The 25,028-nt window shown below is 37.5% G+C and overlaps 2 protein-coding genes across 2 annotated transcripts; both read right to left on the bottom strand.

Moving 5' to 3' along the window:
* Nucleotides 1-11,756, bottom strand: LOC127810485 (photosynthetic NDH subunit of lumenal location 5, chloroplastic). The gene is made up of 7 exons (XM_052350000.1): nt 11,603-11,756; nt 11,271-11,495; nt 10,028-10,178; nt 9,779-9,867; nt 1,839-1,893; nt 973-1,058; nt 1-443 (listed from the first exon to the last, which is right to left on the bottom strand). Exons 1-7 carry the CDS (start codon nt 11,624-11,626, stop codon nt 291-293), a joined length of 783 nt encoding a protein of 260 aa, XP_052205960.1. The 5' UTR covers nt 11,627-11,756; the 3' UTR covers nt 1-290.
* Nucleotides 11,757-14,431: 2,675 nt separating this feature from the next.
* On the bottom strand, nt 14,432-15,856 carry LOC127809249 (BAG family molecular chaperone regulator 6-like). Its single transcript, XM_052348011.1, has one exon. It carries the CDS (start codon nt 15,854-15,856, stop codon nt 14,432-14,434), a length of 1,425 nt encoding a protein of 474 aa, XP_052203971.1.
* Between the last annotated feature and the right edge of the window lie 9,172 nt (nt 15,857-25,028).

The following is a 25,028-nucleotide window of genomic DNA, read 5'->3' on the forward strand; positions in this document are numbered from 1 at the left end:
TTAAGAAACAGACTACTCTTTCAGAAGTTCCCTGCTATGGGACACGAGCTTTGTGTGGAAATACATCACCATATCAGTAGTAGTACTAGTTTAGTTTAACACCACCATGGTTGGTTCAAACTTTTGGATATCATCTTTCACCACGAGTAATACAACCACCAATCAAATAAGAAACTTGGGTATAAAAAGCCTGCCTGCTCAAAAACGCTCTATAGATCGGGAAGACTGCCCGCCACAAGAAGATAGAAGGAAAATAACGAAAATTCGCCGAGACCAGCTTCCACCTCACCTTAGGCCACAGGAAGCTCGCCGCAGTCGCTGATGACGACCCTCTTTCTAGGACGGTCACCTCTGTCCGTCTCCTGCGATTCAATCAACTTCACAATGTCCATGCCCTCCAAAACTTGCCCAAACACCACATGCCTTTGGTCTAGCCACGGTGTCTGTCATTCACCACACACACACAAATAAAAACACGAAAATTAAGCACACATGACGCCAGGACAACAGTGGTGCATTCAGATAGTTTTTGTTATAGACCCTATGAGATTTTCCATTCAAGGAAGGATAAAATTAAAAATGAAGTAACTTGTAATGAGATCAAAATTAGGTAGACAGTTAAATAGCTCGTTCACATAAGAAAAAAACAAATAAAGACTCCTTGGAAAAAAGGCGGATGAAATGAACAAGTTTTTAGAAAAAGAAGTAGCGGAAGACAGGGGAAAACTTCATACGAGGCTGTTAGGTACAATATGAATTATAAAGATCTTATAAAAAATAAAGCCATAAGTAGAAATGATTGGCACGCCATGAGATATGATATTTTGTAAACCTATGAGATTTGATAACATTAAACCTTGTCTTCATCAATATTCAAATTAAATCAAGCACACTTTGATTCACAGAAATTAATTGGGCAAATATTTTCTTACAGAACAAATTGATGATTACAACAGATATATTTCCAGGTACCTTAACAGTGCATATAAAGAATTGGCTTCCGTTGGTGTTTGGTCCTGCATTTGCCATGCTAACAACTCCAGTTCCAACGTGAGACACTGCAAAATTTCAATATGAACAAGTTCGTTTACTATGTTTGACTAGGGAAGAATTATGGTTAAAGAAAACAAAACCGACATGATATGGCAGCAAACACAAATGTGATTTGGAAGTAGTTAAGAGCTTTCTTTCAACGCACAAGATGCCCACAAAAATCAATTCATTTATATTTTAGTCACTCCTTTTTTGTAATCTTTAACAATGAGGAAAAACGTAGGTGTGTTCATTTACCAATCAAGAAAAGAAATTATTAGGTGGGTCCATTGAATGGGCGAACTCAACCACTTGCAAATTGGACATAATACGGCAAACCAAAAATTAGAAATACAACATTGTACGGTGTCAAAAACAAATATGAATAGAAAGAAGTTACAACTTTTCTAAGCATAAGGTGGTCCTAAAAATGCATCAAGTTAAATTTTATCATTTTTTTTTAAGCTATTCAGGAATACTATAGATAGGTGCATTTGCCAAAATCGTAGGTGGGGTCCATTACTCAACTTCCTGCAAATTAGACATAATATGGCAAACCAAGTAACGTGAGATGATGTCAAAGTCAAATATGATCTGGAAGCAGTTAAGAGTTAACTCAAAGCAGAAGGCATCCTCAAAATTAAATTTACTCATATTTTCTCATTTCTTTTATCTATAGCTATTAAGCAATTTTATAAGTGGGTCCATTTACCAATCAATCAAAAACAAAATCTTAAGTGTGTCCTCTGAGTGGCTGAACTGAACCTCCTGAAAATTGGACATATAAGTAAGATGGATTGACTTACATTTAAAATTCTCATCTTTGAAGGTTTGGCCATATATACTTTTACCACCAGTTCCCTGTAGGAGAAGTTCAAAATGAAGATTACTTGACTGGTCAACCACCACAAGATATTTAACGAACAAGAAAGCAGGACAGAGCATAAGAATATATATACGTGCGCGCACACACACACACCCCACCTGTGCAAAATGGAAAACAAAACATTTTCAACCAGAAGAAAAGAGAAATTAAACAAAAGCCATACAGAAAAAAAGGAAAGAAAATAAATCCCCAGATGAAGGCAGAAAGATCCAGGATTCTATATTTCCAGACATTTTCATCTTGATTTGATCCAGCACGTAATCTACAAAAAATTCTTAAGCAATTATCTTTCCCAGATGAGGGCCACAAGATAGCAATGGAAAGGTTGCACCTTAGTGACCAGAAAGCAATTGGTTCAAGTTGTAAAATGTACCTTTGTAAAAAAGCAAGGAGAAGGTTGTGGATAAACATGACCCTCCCCCGACCCTTGTAGAGCGAAGAGCCTCATGCACTGGGTACGTCTCTTTAATTATCTTCTGAAATAGGGTTGCAATCGAGCTGAACCAAACTTCGCCGAGCTCAGGCTCAGCTCGGTGAGTAAATGTATGGACTTGAGCTCAGCTTGTCAAGAAGCTCGGCAAGGGCTTGGAGTTGCAGGTGTAGAATCCAATATGTATAAATCAGTGTTATTAAAGGCACGCCTAGGCGCACCTTGGGCACCTGAAAGGCTTCCAGGTAGGCGCAGACCATGAAGGCGCACCCAAGCACCTAGGCCCAAGGCACCTTGGGCTTAGGTGCGCCTGGATTTTTTTTAACTGTTTTTTAGGGTTTTATTTTACTATTTATTACTTTATTTAATTTTTAACTATTTAGAGTTTAAATTTATTACTTCAACTACAAATTTGACAATAAGTAAAAGGGCTACTACTTCAAATACTTCAATTGAATTTAAACCAGATGACGATGGAGAGGAAGATGACGTGAAAGAAGATATTAGAGATGATGTTTCTAATGATGAAAGTATGGAAATGTTTGATCTTGATGATGAGGATGATTTTAAGATTATTTAAAATTCATAATTAGTTAATCTTGATTAAGATTTAAGACCTATAAATTATTTTAAGATTTAATTTAAGCTGACTTAAAAACTTTTAGATTGCATCTTTTGGCATTTTTTATTGTTCTTTTCATTAGTATATATTGATTTTTTTAATTTCTTTGATAACATGTTTTTGAATATGTTATTAAGAGTTATGACCAATTTTATACCTTATTCTTCAATTAGGATAAATATTTTTCTTTTTTTTTTTTACTTAGCATACGCCTAGTTCCATCAAACGCGCACCTTGCCTTGCACCCTAGGCTCCCAACACCTTTTTGTGCCTTAAGCCTTTAATAACACTAGTATAAGTAATAGATTTTAAATTACATTTCATCTAGCTACATATTCAGAATAAGAGTTACTCTTAAAAAAGAAATAAATAAGAGCAAGCCCTATACCTACACTTAAGGCAATGCATTTATAGATGGTAACAAAACCTAAGAACAGTATATGGTGCAGACACCGTCATATTCAATTCTGAAAGTTTATAATCAACCAGTGGAAACGTAATTTATCATTTCTTTATAAAGCACTGCAGTTTGGCGAGGGTAAGGTCACTTCTTTATAAAGCAATGCATTTATAGATGGCAACAAAACCTAAGAACAGTGTCCGGTGCAATACTATCCAACATATTCAATTTTGAAATTCATAAACAAGAAATGGAAACATAATTTATCATTTCTTTATAAAGCACTGCAGTTTGGTGGGAGTAAGGTTACTTCTAAGCCATAGGTTATGTATATTTTAGAGATGCAAACAAATAAATGGGGCTAAAATGTACTGATTCAAAACAGTTTAATATTATGCAAAAGTGATCCACTTATGTGAATTTCAAAAACTTAAAGATTGTGATTTGATAGTAAGATTCTACCAAGCTTTCTCAACCCATTATCAAAAGGGTAATCAATGCTACATCACAATTCATTACTTTTTTGTTATAGCTGTCCACAAAAAGATGTAATGCTGCAGGTATAAATATATATGTATATTGTGGGGTTCATATACAGGGGTGTATGCATGAATGACCAACCAACCAACCAAAACCCATTTTCAAACCAACAGCCATTAGCTCTTTTGTGTAATCCTCAAATTTTAAAAATGACAAGACTACAATGCAAAGATGGACAATGTAATCAGAACAGCATAGTATTTACATTCTTCAATTTCATCCATTCCTAGAGTGTGGTGGAGTTTCTAGGTAAATGAAAATCACACTTGATTGGACAGTTGAGCTTTTAGGAAGATGTGAAAGAAATAATGGGTCATTTTTTAGTTATACAAGCACTGATACACTGCTGCAAAATATATTCATTCACATAAATATGCTTTGATAGGGTTTACTTTGCCATAATCCAGCTAGCAGTAGTATCATGAAAAATTTTCAAAATCAAAAAATGTAACAGAACGAGCAATTTTATTTTTTATTTACTTTATTATTATTATTTTTTTTTTGCTGATACAATTTTAAATTTTTACCAGACTTTTTGAATTAGTTAAAAATTTTAGCCTTATTATTTCTTTCAACTACTAAAAGGATACATAATCCTTATGATTCAGAAGTGAACAACCTACCCCAGGGCCCCACCAGTCTTAGTGTTAAATCCAACCCAATCAACTAAAACAGCAACCAGGAGAACATTACATTTTTAACCAGGAGTCCAGAAAAAGTAAACAGCTTGAAGATAGACATTGCGAATTAAACTAGCACAACACCAATAACTTTTCCTGGGATTGTCAAGGTAAACTCGTACAAAGGAAAAATGATATCCAAAAGAGGTTCTCCATATAGTGCCTATGATTCCATTCACACACACACACATATTTGGTTAGAAGTAGAGGCTAACCAAATGTTAATTGAAATGGCTATTGTTATTCAAAATATAGCAAAACTGGCTCTAAGAGAGTCAAAAGGAATAGTCACAAATAAAAAAAGAAACACAGACTTCATAGTGGAATGAAGGGATACCCCTCCCACCCAAAGTCCTTTCTTTCCCCAAAAAATTCAAAACTAAAAGAGCTAGTTTAAAAACTTTACATAAATGTCGTAATGAAGAAAACCTAGAGGGTATGTTTAGGCCAAAAAAGAGGAAAGGAGGTTATAGAAGCAAAGTTAGAAGTTTATACAAATTCATACCAATGGCTTGACATAAAAGATAGGGAAAGAGACATATAAACTAACTAATGCAAGAGAGAGAAAAAAAAGAAAAAAAGAGAGAGAAGGGAATCCAAGCCAAGTGTATTGCAAAAAATATGAAAATCAAAAGGTACTATTAAACAAGGGGAGATTAATACTTCTCAACATTATTCAATGAAGGTGAAGAAACAAGTGTTATGTAGGGGCCATAATTTTAAAAGGCGTAGTTGAGGCAAGGCAAAATTGCCTCATGGTAGTTGTGGAAAGTGCAAGTCTCCTTGGGTAAATCCCTTGAGGGTGAGGTTTTGCATCAAGCACCTGAGGCGCGCTTTCTATGCCCTAACCTTCTACATATATGCCCATCATCTGGCTAGATATTCATGTGCAAGAAAGTTTTAAATGTGAAAAGATTAAAAAAAAAAAAAAGCATGAGTAAGCTGTTTCTATACATTATACAATGCACTTATCATGACACAAAACCTTAAGAGTGTGCTGCACGCTGTCCAACAGATTCAATTTCCAAGTTCATGAAACAAGCAGCCAAAAGATCCCACTATTCATAGTGTAGTAAGCACTCTATTGAACAATTCTCTCTCAAAACAAAACAATAAGGATTCTTGTTTCAGTAGGCAAATGATGCGTACTTATTAAAAACAGATAATTAAATAAAGCAGCTGGTACATGACGTAGAAAATGAACATGTGTCACCCCAAGGATCCCCAAGGATAAAGTAGTCATTATGTACTATATGTACTACTTTTGGATGTACTCTGCTACTGTAGCTGTTAGTACCTTCAATTGTAAAGCCTATAAATAGGCTAGATTAGTTAGGAAATGGGATATAGATGAAAAATAATTGAATTCTGATTTCCTCCTCAAATGTTCTGATCTCTCTCGTTTCCCTCTGATCACTCTCTCTTTCTCCGCTCTGTCTGCATTCTTCTCTAATTCTGCTGAATATCTCCCTCTGTTCTGTCCGAGGCTCCCTCAATTCTGACTAATTTTCCCTCAGTTCCTTCCTAAATACCATTCTAAACCCTAGGATTATGACAAATGGTACCAGAGCCGACGATTCTCGGCTGTGATTCTGGAAATTTCAATAGCTGATTCAGGTGACTTTTGAAGGCAGAACAGACCAACGATTCTTGGCGCAATTCCAAGCAACAGAGCAAATTGAAGGAAGCATGGGACCTGACAATTGTCATGGCTGTTGATAGACAAATACCAGCAGTCGTTTCTGATCCGATTCTGAAGGAATCAAAGACTGATCATAACCGAGAGTGAGCAAAGCAGTTCTCGGCTCAGAATTGAAAGCAAAGCAGAGCTAGGCAACTTTTGACTGCAATTTTGGTGAATTCTGTTAGCTGCAATCTGTAGATCTAGGCAACTCCTATAATCAGTTTCAGGGGTGATTCTAATCCACTGTAATTCTAGCGATTCAGAGCTGCAGAAGTCAATCAATTTGTTAGGCTATTCCTAGCAGCAACGGAATTGATCGAAATCTCAGGGAGCGAATTATCAAGAGGCTGTATCTAAGCCAATCGATTCGCAGGAAATCTGCTTATAGCGAATCGATCCTTAAAAAAGACTGCTGATTTCTCTATTTTGACTGTGATAGAGGTGGATTCAAGGTTGCTGAATTGAGGTTTAGGTGACTCTTGGAAGCAGTTTCTGGGGGGAGCAACAGACACAGGAATCCAGGGACAATTTGCTGTCCTCAATAGAAAGCTAAACGACTTTTTGATTCTATTGTCACAGAAATTTCAAGTTAGTATTCTGGCTAAATGTTTTTCTAAGGAATATTCTCCTCCCTTAAATCAGATTGTAGATGAGAGATGCAACGAAGAGTTCAATAAACTAAAACAAGAAGGATCTGTTACAGATTATCAAGTCAGGTTTGAGGAATTGAGATCTCTGACGCTCAATTCCCATCAGACCTTGACTGAATCTTATTTTGTATCGAACTTCATCCATGGTCTTAAAGATGAGCTAAGGTCTACTGTGAAAATGATGCATCCTGCCGCAGTACAACATGCGGCTGAGAAGGCTAGTCTGTAAGAATTGGCACTGGAAGTGATTTACAGAAAGCATAATCTGCAGCCTAAAAGTTATCTTAAGAGCAGCCAGCATGTTTACAACCGTCCAAATGCAGTTAAAGAAGTTTTGATGGAACAATCTAGACCGGAACAATCTTATATTGGCTCTAAGGAAACTGATACTAAGGCTGATGAGCATGGACAGACATTCAACAGGGACTTGGACCAAAGAAAAAAGCTGGAGTCTGAGGGAAGGATGGTTTTGAGAAAGAAGGTCCTTAAGGATATGGTTTGGAACAGGACCAGATTCTGGGGCCGGTTTTACCAGAAAGGGAACAATTGAAACTGAGCAAACAGAAGAACAGCCATATGGTTTGGAAGATGATGGAAGAGAAGGTTGCTGCCACCATCTGGTTCGGAAGTTTTGACGTTGGAGAAGGGAGCTTTGAAATGGCGAACCTTGAGATCTACATTTTATGTTTGTAGGAAAAGCAAAAGCAACAGAACATAAGAGAAGAGAGGAAAAGGCTTAAAAGGAGAAAGAAAGAAAGGAAGAAGAGAAGAAGAATAAATCGAATAGAGAAAGCAGGGATTGGATGAAGAGAACAGTGGTCAGTCGCTGTAAGTTCTTGGGGCCTAGAACTCTCCCAAGGAGAGGGGAATTGTCATGACCCCAGGGATCCCCAAGAATAAGGTAGTCATCATGTATTATATGTACTTTTTTTGGTTGTACACGTCTGTTGTAGCTATTAGTACCTTCAATTGTAAAGCCTATAAATAGGCTAGATTAGTTAGAGAATGGGATATAGATGAATAATGAATAATAAATGAATTCTGATTTCCTTCTCAAGTGTTTTGACGTCTCTCATTTCCCTCTGATCACTCTCTCTTTCTCCATTCTGTCTGCATTCTCCCTTAATTATGCTGAATATCTCCCTCTGTTCTATCCGATGCTCCCTCCATTCTGCCTAATTTTCCCTCAGTTCCTTCTTAAATTCCATTCTAACCCCTAGGTAAACCCTAGGATCATGACAACATGGCACTACTTTAACAGGAAAGAACGCAAGTTAAAAAAATAAAAAATCGCAATTAAACAATAAGAATTTTATAATATATGCCATAACTAGTAACATGTTCTTGTTTTAGTAGGCATATGTTGCATACTTAGAAAAGAAAAAGAAAGAAGGTATGTGATGTTTAGAAGACAAAAATAGCACTTCCATCTTAAAAAACTCAAATGAAACAAGAATAACTTTTTAATATATGCCATAACTAGTAACTTATAGGATCCTAAGTTGCACTCTTGTATTGGGAATATACATTCCTTATGGGAAAGCAGTGTCCTAAGATTAATCCAGAGGTCTTATAATTTATCCAATGGTCTTATAATAAATCATATAAGACCAAATGTGCCCAAAAAATAAACAAGAAAAGGAGACATCTATCTACACCATAGTTGTTAATGGTGCGTGCCTAGGAGCAAGGCGCCTTAAGGTGCCAGTTCAGCGCCTCGCCTGGGCTGAGGCGAGGCGATTTCAATGAGGCTCTCGCCTTGCACGGTGAGGCACTGAGGCAAGAGGCGTGCCTCATGAAACCCAGGTTTCAATTAAAACCTGGGCAGCCCAATTCCTCCCGCTCTTCTCAGTTCCAGCATGTATACACTACAATATATTTACATTTCTTTAGTTTAAGTAAATGTCCACATTTTCTTTTATTTATATTTTAGCTTTCATTTACTTTAATACATAAATGTAAATAAGAAAGTACCCCCCATTTGGATTCAGTAAAAATATCTAAAAAATCAAAATCCATAACAATAAGAAAATAGAATTTTGGTTTTAGTACAAACTCGGGATTTAGCGATTTTACCACCCCCAAAATACATACCTACAAAAAAATCATTAAAAATCATTTTAACAACAATGAATATTAGTTATCAAAATATCGGGAGATAGTTTTTCAAAATGAAAACATTTTCTTATATGTCTCTTTATAATGCGCTAATCTTCCAGACTTAAAAAAATAGCATTTTTCAAAATGAAAACATTTTCTTGATTGTGAACTTGTAGTGTTTATATGTTTGTTTAGAACTTTGCATGATGAATGAATGAATTTTGATGTAGTTAGCTTAGAATTTGAAGATAATGAATCATTAATAATATGCATGTGTTATTATTGATAATTTGATATTTTTTTATGATTTTACAAGATTTTGAGTTTTTTTTCTAAAAGGTGCGCCTTGCCTCGTGCGCCTCACGCCTCAGACTCTAGGACCCTTTGTGCCTCGCGCCTTTCAGAACTATGATCTACACACACACACACAACCAATTTTGAATATGGAAATGTCACAAAGTTAAGAGACATAGAACGGGGCAGGTCATTCATTGGAAAGAACAAGAGAACTGAAAATGAAAAGATCTATTAGCAAAATTAATTGTCTCTATGAATGCAAGAAGAGGTGCAGTTTCTCCAACTAATAGTCAAGGAAAACAATAGGCTTTCTTTTAAAATGGTTGACAGGCACATAAGTGTCAATTTACAAAAGGAGGTTCTCAACATTAACATTAATATTAACAAGAAATAATGTGCAATCAAACTTGATATAAGATATCACCTAACAAACAATGGAAAAGAAACAAGAACCTACATTTCCTTTATCAAAGTCTCCTCCTTGAATCATGAAGTCCTTGATGACGCGATGGAATGCAGAGCCTTTGTAGCCAAATCCTTTCTCTCCTGATTTAAGAATAACAAAAATAAAGAGACCTTTAAACCTCCATTACAACAACATACCAAGCCTTTATCCCACTATGTGGGGTCGGCTACTCTAGTGATTTAAAGAAAATAAAGACACGATAAAACATAAGTAGTACATATTACAACCATGATGCATAACCTGTGCAAAGAGCACGGAAGTTTTCTACAGTTTGGGGTACATCATCTCCGTACAATCCTATCACAATCCTCCCAGCAAGCTTCCCCACTGGATTCCCGATGCTAATATCAAAATATACTTTGTTGGTTATTTTGGACTGCAATTCTGCAACCTGAAATCAGATACAAACATATCATGTAAATGCAAGTTATTGGAGGTTGACAAAGTTTGTATCAGTTTTAAAGAAATGAAAAGGAAATAGAACATCCTTGGGGCCTTGGGGGGGGGGGGGGTTCTCTCTACTCAACTCGAAAACTTGCGATCAACTTTTTCCCCATTTTTCTTCTCTTTTTTTGAAGAAAACCAAGTGTAGGGGGGGCGAGTGGGGGCGGGGGTCTCTCCACTCAACTCGAAAACTTGCAATCAAAGTCTCTCTACTCAAACTCGAAAACTTGCGATCAACTTTTTCCCCATCTTTCTTCTCCCTTTTTGAAGAAAACCAAGCATAGGAAAACAACTTTCTCAAATTAAGTTTGTTTCCCCATTCAAAATCCAGGTTCAAGAATGAGCACAAGGGAATGTCAACAAGTATGCAGCTCCACACGCTAAAAATCTATGTAATGCAGAACTAGGGAAGAATGCAATAAAGGGAGCAATATCACAAAGAAAATTATACAGCCCTATCCACAAACAGAATACAAAAGAAAAATTACAGAAATACAAAAGATTCAGGGCTTTGGACGGAAAATGTAAACAGAAACAAGGCCTAATTATTATCAATTTCCTCTCATTTTCGTCCACTTCTCAAGACAAAACTACCACTACCTTATGATTTTCTCTTTTTCCTTTCTGTTCTCTTTTGGGGAATTCAGTACCTTACTATTTTCTCCCACTTTCCTGCGTTTTCTTCTCATTTTTCTTTCTTTTCTTTGTAAATCCAAACATGGGAAAATAATCACCTTTCTACATTTTCTCTCCTTTTCACTTTCCCCTACATCCCCTTTCCCTTCCCCAAGAACCAAACACAGCCTTCTAAAAGGCTGCTGCAGCAATAATTTTAGTTCAAAAATTGAAGCCAGGCTGATTTCCATAATTTTCAGCATAAAGAACACGCAAATGCTCGTTCTGGAAGCTGAGCCGAGCATTACAAAACAACACCCTGGAGTTCCTCGCTCTTCCCCAAACAATCAGCATTTTTCTAGTCCGCTTACTAAGCACCCAAAACGCATACCACCACAGCTAAGACAAAAGAACACAAACTGACCTCAGCACTGGCCCGAACTGAGCAGAGACCGCTGGCTCTCCTCGGGGATGAAGTACGAGACAAGTAAGCGAGTGGAACGACACGCAACGAATTCGAGAATAAGCTCGATGACGACGAGGACAGCATCTTCGGAGCTCGAATCTGTGTAAAATTACACGACGGAGTAATGAGATTGACCTGGGAGAGGCTTCGCGATCCTGGGCCTGAGAAGGAGCCAACGTTCGACTACGAAGAGAAATCCGTCAAATGGATAGAAATACGGGAGCAAAAATGCGAAGCAGGAGGAGAAAAAGAACGATGGATCATAGATTTAGGGTTTAGGTTTTGCTTACCAGAGCTGTAAACGGAACCGCCATCGCTTCTATTCAGCTTCTCAACTTTCTGTTCGCGACTTTGGTTAAGTATATTCAGTGGTTTGGTGTGAGCCGCGCAGGAAGAGAAACGCAGGTGAAAGGCGTAAAAGCGATTGGGCATTTTCGTAAATGACAAATATCTGCCGTTCGTCCTAAAATGGAATATTCGCTCAAAATTGATGCTATAGTGTGAATAAGAAAAAGTTTGGCGGAGAGATCGAAGCGTAATTTGTCAATTCTCATTGGATCCGTCGCTCAAATTTTGGGGACGGGGTAAAAATCATGGCTGGCGACGCCCGGGCTCTTAACCGGAGACTTCAGTGTGTGAAATTGACGCGACAACCAACTGTACCACACCCCCTTGACATTAAATGGGATCTTTAATAATATAATTGTTTTTTGGCATACAAGACAACAATAATAGCAAAAAAAAATTATGTAAATTACTTTTTATGCCAAAATAAAAAAATAAGATATTTTTATCAGACCAGAAAGCATGAAAGAATGTCGACCTAAGTTGCACGGAAATGCGTTTGAGATGCCGTTTCGACGTTTCTGAACCATTTTTCGTTTCGAAAACAATAAAGAAGGCTCGAAACGACTTTCAGCCCATTTCTGTAAATTGTAAAATATTTGGGGATCGTTTCGCAATTTGCTCAAATTAAATGAAAACACATTTTAGGCGAAACGCGTTTTTAGTTCTTGCAACAGTGGCCACACCCTAGCCGAACCCCCTTTTAGTTTCCCTCTCTATTCTGGTTCCTGCAACAATAGCCATGTCCCATGCATCTCCAAGGCCAGCCGAACCCCCATCAGTTTTCCTCTCTCTTCTTTTTCTTTTTTTTCTTCTTTGGCAGAACCCCCTCAGTATGCGTCAGCATCGGTGTCGCCCATTGGATTGCAAGAATAAGCAATACGCGAATGGCAGATAGCCAATTGGGCACATGTTTGGTTGAAGCCTTGGAGTTGTATGCATTTTTATTTTTTTTTTGTGTTTTATGTTTTTGTTTAATTTTTGTTTGGTATTTTATTTTTAATTTATTTACGTCAAAATTAAATTAATTTTATGGCACATTACATACTACAAAGTAAATTTTTATATTTAAATTATTTTTTATAATTTATTATATTAAAAATTATATTTACAAAATTTCTCCTATATTTTTAAAATTTACAATTTACCCACGTTTTCGTTTTCTACTTTTTTTAAAAAATGACGTTTCAGCATTTTCATTTCATTTCAAAACGTATCGTTTTTCATTTTCGTACTATCTAGATATCTACTACCGCACCCCCACACGCTACTTCACTGAAACCATGGACATGGAGCCATCAATAAACAATTAACTATCAAATCTGTTAATCTTCTACTGCTGCTGGGAGCTGAATGTCATCCACAATATTGAAATTATTTCCAGGCTTATGCTTTGATGACATATCGATTCAATGCCCAGATAGAGTAGAGATAACCCTTTTTGAATCACCAGCATATATAATACATTGCTAACATACCTTTATTTTGAAACATAAATTAAGACAGCCAGCCACATAAGGTAAGATAAAAGGGGGGTGGCGGAATGGAAAACATACTCATTACTTAAAAGAACCAAGACCGAGAGAAGGGCGTTTGCATCCATCCACAGAGTTCATTGTCTCTTGGAAATCATGTTGATCACATGAACACTGACCGTCACGTTAAAAACACTTGAGTTAGAGAAAATGGGTGGCATGACGCGAGTAGAAATGCCCATGGGGTTTCAATCAATCTTATTTTTATATGTTTAACTTTGTGATTATTTTAATAATAAATGAAATTAAATATAGTTTATTAAAGACCCATTTACATTAATTTCAAGAGGTAGCTTGAGTAGTGTTGGGGTGGGGAAAAGTTTGAATTAAGTCAAGATTCAAACCATGAAAACACTGAGTGAAATTATTTTTTGAAATCACGATTGTTATCTTTTAAGTAGAGTTTTACTTAATTTATATATATATATGGGTCAATTAGATTTGTTGGGGGACTCTTATTTAACATAATATTCTCGATAATCCGAGTATACTTATGCCTAGAAAGGGACTGATGTTGAGAAAGAAGAATTTCAGTCATAATCATGGGTTCTTTTTTTCAGTAGGCATATGAGACAAAAATGGATCACTTCTCCATCTGTCCCGTTAAAAAAATTAAAAATTGGAATGAAACAAGAATAATTTTATAATATGTGTCATAATTAGTAATTTAAGAGGATCTTCGCGACTACACATTCCTTTTGGAAAAGTAGTGTTCTAAGATTTATTATTATATAAATGTGCCCCAAAAATAAGCAAGAGATTTTACCAAGAACAAGAGAACGGAAAGCGAAAAGATATTGTAGTATAATTACTAGTTCTATACATGTAAGAAGAGATGTTCTCCAACTAATGGTCAAAGAGAACAATAAGCTTTCTTTTGTAAAGGATGACAGGCACACAAGGGTCTAACGAACAAAGGAGGTTCTGAACATGAACATTAGCAACGAATCATGTGCACTCAAACTTGATATAAGATCTCTAACAAAACAATGATAAACTCCAAGATCTTCAAGAGGGAAGAAATTACATACTTGTTCGTTGCTAATTTGCTATCGGGAAAGTTCCATGATCTACAACAAAGCACGTAAATCTTCAGAAATGACTCCCGAAGTTTGGCACAAACAAATTCACAATTCACCTGAAACCAGGGAATGATTGATTACTCACAATACAAAGACAAACAAGCAGAGCAGCCAGATTGATTACAACTTCCAATTCTACACACGGAATTTATCATTTTTATCTCTTCCCACAATTCTCCTGATCTGGGTTTGATGCCAAGCCATCAGTAGTCGTTCCAGTTGCCGCATGCCTCTTCTTCTTCCTCCTCAGTCTGTCACAAATGAACGCCTTCTCCAGCTGCTCAACCCTCTGAGTCAACGAACTCAGCATCCGGGTCTGCAACTCGTTCCTCTCAAACAACTGAGTCATCAAACTCATCATCTTCTCGTTGTCCTCCATCATCCTCTCCAGCAGCACCTCACGGTTCCTCTTGTTGTCCTCTCTCCCTCCTGCTGCGACCACTGCATAATCTTCTTGACGATCAGCAAAGTATTCCCTCGCGCTTGTTTCCAGGCTTTCTTCCATGGATTCACTCACCGGCAAGGACGCATTCTGATCTTCGACGATATCCTTGACGATGCAAGGTTCCACTTCCATCTTCACACCACAACCCTCTCCTGCTCTATTAGCGTCCATTTTTTCACATGCTTCAGAAGGCAAGTCTACAGAGCTACAATCATAATTTTCGGACGTTGCCTCGCATTCACCGCAAAGAGGCGCGGGATCATCAGGATAATACAACGGTTTCTCTGGACAATCGGAGTCACATCCAGACGTTTCTTTAATTTCTGAGACTTTACTACTCGAAACATTAGAGCGGTCTTCGCAATCAGATGCATTAACTTCAAGCAATGGTCTTTGATTGATAGAAGCAGATCCGGCTTGGACTTCGACCAAATCTTTGGTTTCTGAGTTTTGATTATTATTATTCGAAGCATCCGGGTAATCTTCGAAGCCAGATGCCTTACCTTCAATTTCTAGGGTTTGATTACCGGTATCGGCTCGAGACTCTGCCAAATCCTTAATTTCTGAGGCTTGGTTTCCATCATGTGAAATACTACCAGGAGACTCGGCCGAATCGTTTGCAGCTCCAGCGAGACCCTCAGACTCAGAACCATCCCTATTTTCAACGCCGCTCACAGCTTGATTTTCGGCAACAATGTTGTCGACTCTTTCCTGTAACGCTATCGCCTTCTTGATCACCGCCTTTCTGTAATCCCTAACGCCTGGATCAACTCCGCGAATCGAATCCAACTTGAAAAGCAGAGACATGAGCATCTCGTTCACTCTCAATCGCTCCCTAGCGTCCCTACGGATCCGCTCCACATTGTCGCTCTGCGAAATTGTCCGCTCAACCGCCTCAACCTCTCGCCTGATGGAGGCGATCTTCTTCACGCTCTTCCTCACTATGAACCCCCTGAACACCTTCTGGATCTTCGACGCCGATGCCGAACGTGTAGCCTCCGACTCCACGAAGCGAACAGGTATCGAAACCACCTTCGGCGACGCCCCCGATTTCGTCGCCTGCCTCCTCAACGGCTGGTTCCGGTACCCAGGGCCTGAAGGTTGGTTCCAGTAACTTCCATAGAATGGGCTGTCCATCGTACTAACAAGATTGATTTGCTTCACTGATGCGATCGGATTGGGCGTTGTTGAGCTGAGCTCCAGTGGACATCGTTTATAGAAGACGATTCATATCATAGAAGAGGAACAGGGGAATCCAGAAGTTTCGGGAGATATCACAGGAGGAGGATCGGGAAGAATACAGAGTCTAGTAGATGGGTGTTGATTCTTCCAGAAAATTCAGAGTCCATGTCATCGTGAGAACCCAATTAAGTTTGGCCACCTGTACAGATTTTTTTAAAGAAAGTCCACGTCACATATGTTGCTGTTTTCTATGTATTTGAAGATAAAACCTAATAATGGTGGCGGCAAAATTGGTGGCAGTCCAAAATTTTAAGATATATATGAGAACGAGGGTGAATTGCCGCTCTCAATAGTTTCAATTGTTTGTCCGAATTCTTAGTATATTTTAATTTTTTTTTTTTTTTTGCTTTTAATTCTTCATCCACACACTTTCTGCACCCATTTTAATTGTCAACTTCATTTGTTATAAATCAATACAATATACTTTTGCATTTATAATCTTAATTAAACGCATTAAATTAAGTTTAAATAAAGTAAAAAGCAAATCACCAATTTAAAATAGCAACTCCCCTATTTCTTTAAAATTCAATTGGGGGGATATAAGAAGAAGAACAACGGAGAAAAATGGAAAAGAATAAAGAGGATAAAAAATAAGACAACGATAATATATTATAAAAATTAATCAACTGGAAAGGGTTCGAAAATCAAACGTATATGAATTTGATCTAGATAAATTTGGATGGGTTCAATTTTGATATGAATCCATACTATGGGTTGATTTTAGAATTGAGTTTTCAAAAATTCTAACACTAATTTCACTCATTCTTTTTCTAAAAAGTGCAATTTAAATTCACCTATGATTTAAACATTCAATCAACTCAAAATATTTCTTAATTATTATGAGTTATCACATTATTAAGTGTAGTTCTTAATAATCACATTCTAATCTTTAGACAACTCAATGTGAGATCAAACAGGCTTATCGCATAGGCCATTAAAGTCTATGCCTAAGGACCCCAAAAGGGGGATGGCGGCCAAAAAAATTGATGGTCGACCTAGACACTTGAACCATTCCTTATTGAATGCTCTCATGGAATATAATAATATTAATCACGTTGAAATTGTAATATACCAGATTTTTTTAGACGACTCAAGTATAATTTGACTTGAGTTGTAAGTAAATTTTTTAAATAAATTGGGATTATAATATAATTTCTCGTAGTTATAAGATACCGAATCAACTACAGGGAATGTTCTAGAGTGTAAATGTCTATAGAAAATAACATTGTATGCATCTTGAGATAGAGTTTATGGTATTAAAAGAAATCAGAATCGAAACAATTTTCTGTATAACCATATTTGTAAGCACCCCCGCCCGGATATTCCAACCACCCGAACTAACCGAATGGGGAGCGCTTATGATAAGGATAAGAATGGAACAAGAAACGAGAAATTACCCTGGCATGCATATATATAAGAAATAAAATAGCGAAAGCAAAACTATATACATGCACGCACACGAGCACCCCGCTGGAACAGTGGTCTCATAACATATAAATACATACAGACACCTTTGCCAACAAAAAGAAAATACAAGGAATGACCCGACACAGTAAAAAATAAAGGGATCAACATCCCATCAAAACATCAGAGACTACGGGGAAGGCTTACTGTACACCATACCGACACGGCTGGCTGCTAGGCACGATTCTCACCCTCGACTTTTACTTTACCCTTATCTAGAATAATGGAAAGTAAGGTAAGTCGCAAGACTTAGCAAGTTTATAAAAAAAAAAAAAAAAAAAAGCTATAAATTAATAGAAGAGGAGATCACCCCAAACACCGTCCCACACATACACGCAAGCCATGAGACATTACCACACAATAGCATAGCATAATGAAAGAACATACCAGTTCTTGGGGCCCACATAAGACACCCGGTCCAAGTCCCATACCAACCTACTGCTACCCTAACAGGCAACATAAGTCTTCCAGAAACCTGTGCACACTCCTCGGGTCGGTACTCCCGACACCCGAGCCTCTGAATAACCGAGCCCTAAGTTTCCTCGGAACGGTACTCTAGTCCAAGACCTTTGTACATATCGTAACCATGCAATGCGCACATAAAATGTAAGGCGTAGTAAGCATCAACTAGATACATTGACGCTCATACATCAAGGCATCAGGCAGATGCTTTGCCCACATAGTAAATCACACACGATGCATATACCCGTGCCAGATGCAACTAACAATACTAAGATATCTGTGGCCAAGCATAACCAGATCATGAAAACCCCAACATGCAGCCCATACCCATATGCATACCAAACCATACAATAGAAATAAACTATAACAAGTTATGCTATAACCACAAAACGACAGAGCTAGTCAGCAGTGCTTGGCACTGATCGGCGGTTAGTGGCTAAGAGTGTCCAGCCGACTACCTAAGAAGGACCATACGATAGCCACTCCGAAGTCACTAAACAGTCAACCCATGCGCCCACTGCTCAATAGCTCAAGCCTATTAACAACCGAGATTTCATAATAATACCCGCACATCTACGAACCTAATCCTCGAGTGAGTTCGGCATCATTCCCACAGGCATGGGGGTGGCGCAAACCCCTGTAGGCAACCAACAAACAAAATCTTCAAAGCCAACTTATTAAATTAAATTTAAAATCAAACAACTCATAATCCCATAATTAATAAACGGGCCGAAATAGATGAAGGGAGGGTAAAGAAATTGACAACAAAAGGAACGTCACAGAAGGAATAAAGAACTTGCCTTAACGAAGATATCCTTAGCCTTGTTCTGTCCCAAAGCGATAAAAATTATACAAACTGCAACACCCCAATAATTTGCTAAAATTAATAAAATTGGCCTCTAAACGAAATTACAACCGTATAGAATAATTATTACTAGTTTCTCTACTTATCTGGCTAATTAAAACTTCGATTAAACCTGATTTAATCTTGACTTCCACACCAAAATCTTCCAATTTTCGTCCCTGCGCACGTTGCCATTTTCCAATTTGTTTGTTGCTTCTATTGTAGCAAAAGTGCCCGAATTCGGGCTTAAATTCATGCAAAAAAAAGCGGATGAGAAGAAGCCACGTGGAAGCCATTGGGAGGCCACTGCCTCAAGCGAAACAGCGTTGTTTCGGACGCCTAGAGGATGAATAAAATCAACCTCGCGTGCACGCAGCCCCCCTCACACGAATTTAATCTCACGATCGAGCCCACGCTCGTTCGCGCGCGAACCACCCGCGCCACACGTTGCCTTCAAACATATACTGCACCCCAATTAATTTAAAATGACCATTGGCCCATTTTTCGGATATCACACCAGCGCCCCCCATCTTTTGGAATTCACGCATATGCCCCATTTTATATTTACATTAACACCCAAAACTTTCAAAAATCACACAATTTAATTTATTTCAATTTTTTTTCCTATTCCCTTAAATATTCCAGAATAAAATAATTAATTAACCTAATTTCCTATTTCCTTAAAACTATATAAATTATTATTATTAATACCAACAATATATATTATTATTCCCCTTAAATTAAATAGCCCAATAACTAATAATTAAATTAAATAACGTTTCACGGGACGTTACAGTATTTCAGGTTGAAAAATCGAATTGTCGTAAGAGACTTTTGAGTAGTAAATGGAACCTTGAAAGGACTCCAGTTTTACATAAGGTTCAACCCTGAAGTGATTTCAGGATGAAATAAAGGTCCGATAAGAGCGCAAGGACGAAAATGTCCTTATCAAGTAAGTCTTGAATTATTAATTTTGAATTTTTGGTATCGTAATGCAAATTAATTTGATATTTGAGGATGTAATTGCAATTAGATAATTGCCCAAGTGAAATAGAGATAGAATTTGAGATTTAAAAGTGTAATTTCTCTATTATTATAGTGAAAAATATATAATTATATATATATATATCTATGCGTGTCTATGCATGCAATGGCCATGCCTCTATAGCTCCATGCCCTACAAGATTCATGGCTGCCAGTAGAGAGATTTGCATGCTAAGAGGGAAGGGCAAAGCAGGCTTGAGGCGGAGGAGATGGTTATAAAATGAGAGATTGAGGGATTTGAAAAGAAGGAGAAGAAATGGAAGGAACCAAAGGCAGCAAGCAAGGGCGGCCATAGCAACGAGCAAAATGGCTGAGAGATCGAGAGAGAGTTGGGAGCCAATGCTAGAGGTCGAAGGCAACTGCAAGGGTGGCCGGAGGCGACCAGGGCAGGCCGCAACAGCAAGTTGTGGCCATAGCCACGAGCTTGCTGTAGCTGGGCAGCATCAGTAGCTGTTAGAGTAGCTGCGATGATGGCTGCTGGGACGATGACCGATGAAGTCAGAGGAGGCCAGCGAGGATGGTGGGCGGTGGCTAGCGCGCACAGAGGGTTGGCAGCAAGATTGTTCGCGCGTAGGAAGAGCAGGGAAAAAGAAAAAGAAGAAAAAAAGGAAAAAGAAAAAAATAAAGAAAAGAAAAATGGGAAATATTTTCAAAAAATTCTGAAAAAATAGGAAATGGAGATTTATTAAGTTTTCAAGAAATTTGACCATGAAAGTTACTTGAGACACGTAGTTCAAGAAAAAATATGTATACCAAAAAGGTTAAAGGGGATTTATCGAGGTAAGTAAAATTTTTTAGAAAATTAGAAAAATTATTTTATGAATTGTTATAGAAAAATATTTGAGGAATATTTAGTTTTGATTTATCAAGGAAAAATGGGAGAAAATTATGAGAAATTTAAGAAAAATAGAACATTGAAGTTCGGGATTAAATGTAATGATCAGGAATCATTGATGCATTAAGATTTGGTCAAGAGTGAGATTTTAAGTCTCGGCACATCAATCAAGGTCAATGTGCGATTTGAGGTTAGGGCATGTAAACTGAAAAAAATTGAGAGGCTAAGTCAAGGGTACGTTGAGGTTTCAAATTGAACACGTTAGAAGCCTGTCATAAGAATCAAAATATTCTAAGATACGTTCGATATAAATGGTCCTACCAAAATAAACCCAATTTCATGCAAACGTTCTTGATATCATGTTGTCATGTCTTAGTATGTTATGCATCACGTAAAGTGGATTTACATTTTCTGATGATCAAATATGCATATGTGCACGATAAGATTTTCAGTCATACGTCACATAGGTTTGGGATTAGGAATTAGCGTTGCTGCTATACTAAAGGTGCACCCATACACCTCGGTCTGACAGTGAGACTGTAAAAATGTAGGGCAACAGTTGGGTGCAATCAACCCAAATATAGAGTAATGATGATATGTTTCATTGCATACATACATGTGCATTGAATGATGTACCCTTACTTAGATGATTCAGCATCTAACGTAAGATTTACCTCTGGAATATTCAAACGTTCTAAATGGAGATTGTAGTAGAAACGAGGATGAAAGAGGCATATAATGGCACTTAGTTAAAGTGCATGATGTAATGGTTATGCGTTCATGTTGCCTATATATTTAAGTTTTATTACTTTGAATTCTGAACGTTTTGAAGAGTGGTGATGTATAACCTTTTTATTGATTAATGTTAAAGTTAAGCTTCGATTCTAACTTCTACATTTGATGTTTATGATAATTCTCATTCGAGATAGATGAATGAAAATTTTGGAATGAATATGAGCAATGATGTGGTTTAGTCGTAGCTTTGAATCAAAAGAATTATTATCCCAGAATTGTCCTAAGTTATAACACACTTGGAAACGGGGTGTTCCAAAAATGGTGAAGATGACTATGTTGAATATTGATTCAAAGTTGCTGAGTCAAAATTGTCAGTTATGATTAGGTCTTTGATTCTGTTTACTGATTTAGTGGGTTGAGATAATTTCATTATTTTTAAATTTAAGTCCAGCAGTAAATCCTATTTTCTTGTTATTCAGTTGACATGTATTGCCTATTTAAAGGCATGATGATGTAAATAAAAATAATGAAGTTACAACCTTTACATTCACGTTTTTCTTTATACAGCTTTTGTTCGTTAACTTCATAGCTACCAATGTCTCTAAAATTCCAACAGTGGTATCAGAGCATTCAATGATCATAAGGGGCCTGTGTGAGAGAACCCATCAATGCCTTCTTTATGTCTATGGCTTCCACCAACACATTATCTCTTTCACCACCAGTTTTTTATGGAGAAAATTATCAAGTATGGGTTGTCAAAATGAAAGCTCATTTGAGAGGTCTCAGTTTATGGCAGTGGGTCGAAAGTGAAAGGGAGATATCTCCGCTTGGCAACAATCCTACGCTCAATTAAATCATAGCTCATGAAGAAGCAGAAGCTAAAGCTCCGAGGGCTTTATCTCAATTACACGCTGCTATTTTCGAATCAATTTTCTCAAGAATCATGGCTTGTGAAACGGCTAAAGAAGCAAGGGATGTATTGAAAGAGCTATATCAAGGGAATGCTTGAATGAAGAGAATACAAGTGTTGAATCTCAAAAGAAATTTTGAGATTCTTAGAATGAATGAAAATGATACAATCCAAGAGTTCTCTAAAAAACTAATGACAGTGGTAAATAAAATTAGACTTACGGGAGAAGAGCTACCTAACAGCAGGATCGTAGAGAAAGTCTTGATAAGCCTACTTGAGAAGTTTGAGGCAAAAATCTCTTCTCTTGAAGATTCAAGGGACATTAGCCAAATTACATTGGTAGAATTAATCAGTGCCTTGCAAGCTCAGGAGCAAAGAAGGATGATGAGAAATGAAGAAAGTGAAAAGACGGTGGAGGGAGCTTATCTTGCCAAGAGTTCATTGTCAAAGAAGAAAGGAAAAATTCCAAAATGTGACTATTGCAAAAAGCTTGGTCATGAAGAGAAAGATTGTTGGCACAAGAGGAAGCCTCAATGCTTCCAGTGTAAAAGATTTGGGCATTTGAAAAAGGATTACAGATTTAACATGAAAGAATAAGCAAATACAGTGAAGGCGGTTGAAGGGGCAATTGAAGAGGAAACACTCTTCTAGTTCGTGAGAAGTACATTAAGAAGAATTTTTTGGAGAGAAGTGCTCTATGAAACTGAATTGAGTTTTTTTTTTCAACATTTGAAGGAAGTATTGATTGTGATGAGAAGTGCATCAAGAAGTGAAGAGAAGTGCTTCACAATTCGGAAGAAATCTGGAGAGAATTGCTCCATAAAAAGTTGAAGTTTTGCAACTTTGAATCAAGGAGGAATGTTGAATATTGATTCAAAGTTGCTGAGTCAAAATTGTCAGTTATGATTGGGTCTTTGATTCTATTTACTGATTTAGTAGATTGAGATAATTTCGTTGTTTTTAAATTTAAGTCTAGCAGTAAATCCTATTTTCTTGTTATTCAGTTGACATGTATTGCCTATTTAAAGGTATAATGATGTGAATAAAAATATGAGGTTACAACCTTCACATTCATGTTTTTCTTTCTACAGCTTTTGTTCGTTAACTTCATAGCTACCAATGTCTCTAAAATTCCAACAGACTATTATGCCTTGGTGAGATGTGAGGTGGTGGTGTTCGACCATCTTCTTTGGATGCTAAACAATGCCCAATGTAAGCACCCCCGCCCAGATATCCCAACCGCTCGGACTACCCAAACGGGAGCGCTTACGGAAGAGAAAAATGAGACACAAGACAAAAACCACCTTGGCATGCATACACAAAAATAAGAACAACGGAAGCGAAACTAAACACATGCATGTACTACGGGTACCTCGCTAACATAGCGGTCACATGATAAATAAATAAACACAGACTCCTGTGCCGACATACATGAGACTCGAGGAAAGACCTGGCATGGTACAAAATAATAGAATAAATCTTATTCAAACATCAGAGTTGATAGGGACTAGCAGGACTGCCTGTACACCATACCGACTCTGCCACTAAAAGCTGACTCCTTTGCCATGGCCCATGCTGCTACTACCTAGAATGATGGAAAAATAAAGTAAGTCGAGAGACTCAGCAAGCATAAGAAAAGAAAGGCTGAAGGCTGCACAAAACCAGTAAACTTCCCCCAGAACACCAACCCACAAGTACACACAAGCCATGAGACGCCACAACACAATAGTATAACATAATAAAAGCACATACCAGTCTTTGGGGCCCACACAAGACACACGACACCCAAGTCCCATACCAACCTGCCACCGCCTTGGATGGTAACAAATACCTCCAACAACCTGTGTGTGTCATCCCGGGTCAGTACTCCTATAATACCCCATATTTTCGTAAAGATGCCACGTATTTTAAGTGAGTTTAAAATATCAAAAAATATGCTTGAAATGGTAACAAGTGACCGAATCAGTCGTAGGGAGTACCCTAGAGCTTAGATACCTAAGGTTAAAGGTATATTTTTTACGAGCATCTCGAGACGAGATTTATGACGCTGAAAGAAATCAAATCAGAAATGGTATACGGTTAAGCTAAGTTGTAGCCTAAAAAGACCGAATGATGGTAAGGGACTTCCGAAAAATCATATATATTGAATAATTTTGAGTTATTAATTTTTGGATTTTAAGTATCTCGATAAATTTGATGTTTGAGGGTGTAATTGTAATTAGAGAATTATCCAAACGAAATAAGGATAAAATTAAGAGCTTATGTGGTAAAATATTGAAGTTGAGGACTTGAAATAAGGGCCAAAGTGTTATTTGAAAAAAGTTTGGGGTTTTAACTTGGATTTCAAAAGTTGAATTCATTCTAGCTTTGGATTTCAAAAGCCATTCAATTATAGGTTTGAGTCTTTGGAGTCCATGGCTAAGATTGTGACAAGTGGTATAATGTGATTGGTTGAAGAAATCTATAAAAATGCACCATGGGTTTTTCTCAAATCATTCTAACCAAATTTGAGGAGTGAAGCACTCTAAGAGGAGGAGCTTTCTCTAGAGAGAAAGAAGGGAGTTCGGTAAGAAGGCGGGAAGAAAGCGGTGCAGAAGCGGTGGAGAACGAGCCTCGTCGGAGTTGCGAGTCTTCGCCGGAGTTTGCCAAAATCAGTCAGCAAAAAAGTAAGGTAAGTCCATTTTTTTTTGATAATCCTGTAAAGGGGGAAGAGAGGGCCGCGTAGGTTCAAACGGGGGTCGAATCGGAGTTAAAACAAGGGAGATATGGCTGA

This window comes from Diospyros lotus, chromosome 9 (assembly GCF_014633365.1).
Source record: "Diospyros lotus cultivar Yz01 chromosome 9, ASM1463336v1, whole genome shotgun sequence".
Classification (NCBI taxonomy): Eukaryota; Viridiplantae; Streptophyta; class Magnoliopsida; order Ericales; family Ebenaceae; genus Diospyros; species Diospyros lotus.